This window comes from Capsicum annuum, unplaced genomic scaffold, assembly GCF_002878395.1.
Source record: "Capsicum annuum cultivar UCD-10X-F1 unplaced genomic scaffold, UCD10Xv1.1 ctg39387, whole genome shotgun sequence".
NCBI classification, from domain to species: domain Eukaryota; kingdom Viridiplantae; phylum Streptophyta; class Magnoliopsida; order Solanales; family Solanaceae; genus Capsicum; species Capsicum annuum.
In genome coordinates this window covers 1-2,542 of record NW_025846602.1, presented here as the reverse complement: position 1 = coordinate 2,542, position 2,542 = coordinate 1, and the positions used below count along the sequence as shown (strand labels likewise).

The 2,542-nt window shown below is 36.2% G+C and overlaps 1 protein-coding gene across 1 annotated transcript; it reads left to right on the top strand.

Moving 5' to 3' along the window:
* Positions 1-1,971: 1,971 nt before the first annotated feature.
* LOC124891651 (secreted RxLR effector protein 161-like) lies at positions 1,972-2,472 on the top strand (the record flags this gene model as incomplete). Its single annotated transcript, XM_047403361.1, has 1 exon — positions 1,972-2,472. A coding segment is annotated over exon 1 (501 nt), but the record flags the coding sequence as incomplete, so codon positions are not given.
* Positions 2,473-2,542: the final 70 nt, after the last annotated feature.

Below are 2,542 nucleotides of genomic sequence, written 5' to 3'. Positions count from 1 at the left end.
TGTCTAAGTGCAATAGAAATTGATCCCCTCCTTTGGCACAGAAGACTAGGGCATGCAAGACTGAAATAATTAAACATACTTTCCTCTACAGAAATGGTATTAGGATTACCCAAGACCAAGTTTAAGAAAGAAAAGTTATGTAGTGCTTGTGTAGGGGGTAAGCAGGTAAGGTCTTCTTTTAAGTCAAAGAACCATGTTAGCACATCCAAGTGCCTTGACCTGGTTCATGTGGACTTGTGTGGACCCATGAGACTTCAGAGTAGAGGTGGAAAGAGGTATATTTTTATAATTGTTGATGATTATTCTAGGCTCACCTGGACATTGTTTCTAGCCTCTAAAGAAGATGACTTTGATGTCTTTAAAATTTTCACTAAGAGAATTAAAACTCTTAGAATTTTTATGGTAAAGAATTTGAGAATGTAAAACTCTTAGAATTTTGTTCAGCAAATGGTATAGATCATAACTTCTTAGCTCCTAGAACACCACAACAAAATGGAGTGGTGGAAATAAAAATTAGAACCTTAGAGGATATGGCTAGAACAATGATGCTTGCAGTAAATGTTGCTAAAAACCTTTGGGCTGAGGCAATAAGTATTGCATCATATATCATAAATAGATGCATGATTAGACCTATGTTAGAGAAGACTCCCTATGAATTACTAAAAGGAAGAAAGCCTAACATCTCTCACTTTAGAACGTTTGGATGCAAATGTTTCATACATAATAATGGAAAGGATAATTTGGGAAAATTTGATGCTAAAAGTGATGAGGGAATCTTCTTAGGTTATTCACTTTATAGTAAAGCCTATAGGGTTTTAAACAGCAGAACTAACTGTGTTGAAGAAAGCATGCATATGATCTTTGATGAATCTTGTGTTAAGACTAACTTGCAGGAAGGAAATAATGCCGAGGAACAGGTTACACAACCCGGTTCATTGACTAGAACTACCAAACCTGGAGGCACCTCAACAGGGGGAACTGAAGCTAAAGGCACAGTAACAGGGGGAATTGAGCTACCAACTACCGCAGATTAGAATGTCATCAGTGATCCTAGTAGCTTACTAGGCTTGATTCCAAAGGGATACAAGTATCAAGGATCACATCCTATAGAGAATGTTCTCACTGAGCTTACCTATGGATCACTACCAGATATGGATTAAGAAGTATGTGTACCTTCAAGGCATTTCTATCAGAAATAGAGCCAAAGAAAATAACTGAAGCATTGCTTGATGTTGAATGGATCATAGCCATGCAGGAAGAGTTGAATCAATTTGAAAGAAATGAAGTATGGCACTTAGTTCCTCTTCCAAAAGATAGATCAATGATTAGAACTAAGTGGGTGTACAAAAATAGTTGATGAGCATGGAATAGTCACAAGAAACAAGGCAAGGTTAGTGGTTCAAGGATACAATCAAGAGGAAGGAATCGACTTTGATGAGACTTTTGATTTTGTAGCAAGACTTGAAGCTATAAGATTACTTATTGCTTTTGCTGCCTACAAGGAGTTTATAATCTTCCAGATGGATGTGAAGAGTGCATTTTTAAATGGCATTCAAAGAGGAGGTGTATGTCAAGTAACCTCCAGGATTTAAAAGCAAGGAGTTTCCTGATCATGTGTATAAACTAGATAAAGACTTGTATGGTTTGAAACAAGCACCTAGAGCTTGGTATGAGAGGTTATCAAAGTTTCTATTAGAGAATGGTTATTCTAGAGGTAAAATTGACAATATCCTTTTCTTAAAAACTAATGGAAAGGATTTTTTAGCTGTGCAGGTATATGTGGATAACATTATTTTTGGATCAACCAACATGAATATGACTCATTAGTTTGCTAAACTCATGAGTTGTGAATTTAAGATGAGCATGATGGGAGAATTGAATTACTTCTTGGGATTCCAAATAAAATAGTCAGCATCAGGAATAATGATACACCAATAGAAGTATGTCAAAGAGCTTTTCAAAAGATTCTCTATGAAAGAGACTAAAGAAATCAGCACTCCTATTGCCACTGCCACAAAGCTTTATCTAGATGAAACAGGTCTTGATATAGAGCAAAAATTGTATAGAGGCATGATAGGGTCATTACTATACCTCACAACAAGCAGGACTGACATTGTGTTTAGTATAGGGCTATGTGCTAGGTTTCAAGAAAAGCCTAAAGAATCACATCTAAAATCAGTGAAAAGAACCTTCAGATACTTGAAGGGAAAAAATGATTTTGGATTGTGGTATCCCAAAGGTAGTAATTTGAATTTGGTAGGATACTCTGATGCTGATTATGCAGGATATTTGGTGGACAGGAAAAGCACTACTGGTATGGCACACTTCCTTGGATCATGTTTGATTACCTGGTCCACGAAGAAGCAAAACTCAGTAGCCTTGTCTACTACTGAAGCTGAATATTTTGCTGCAGGTTCATATTCTGCTCAATTGTTATGGATTAAGCAACAACTTATGGATTTTGGTATAGATGTTGGTTGTGTTCCCATTTTTTGTGATAATACAAGTGCTATTAACATAGCTAAAAATCCTATTCAACATA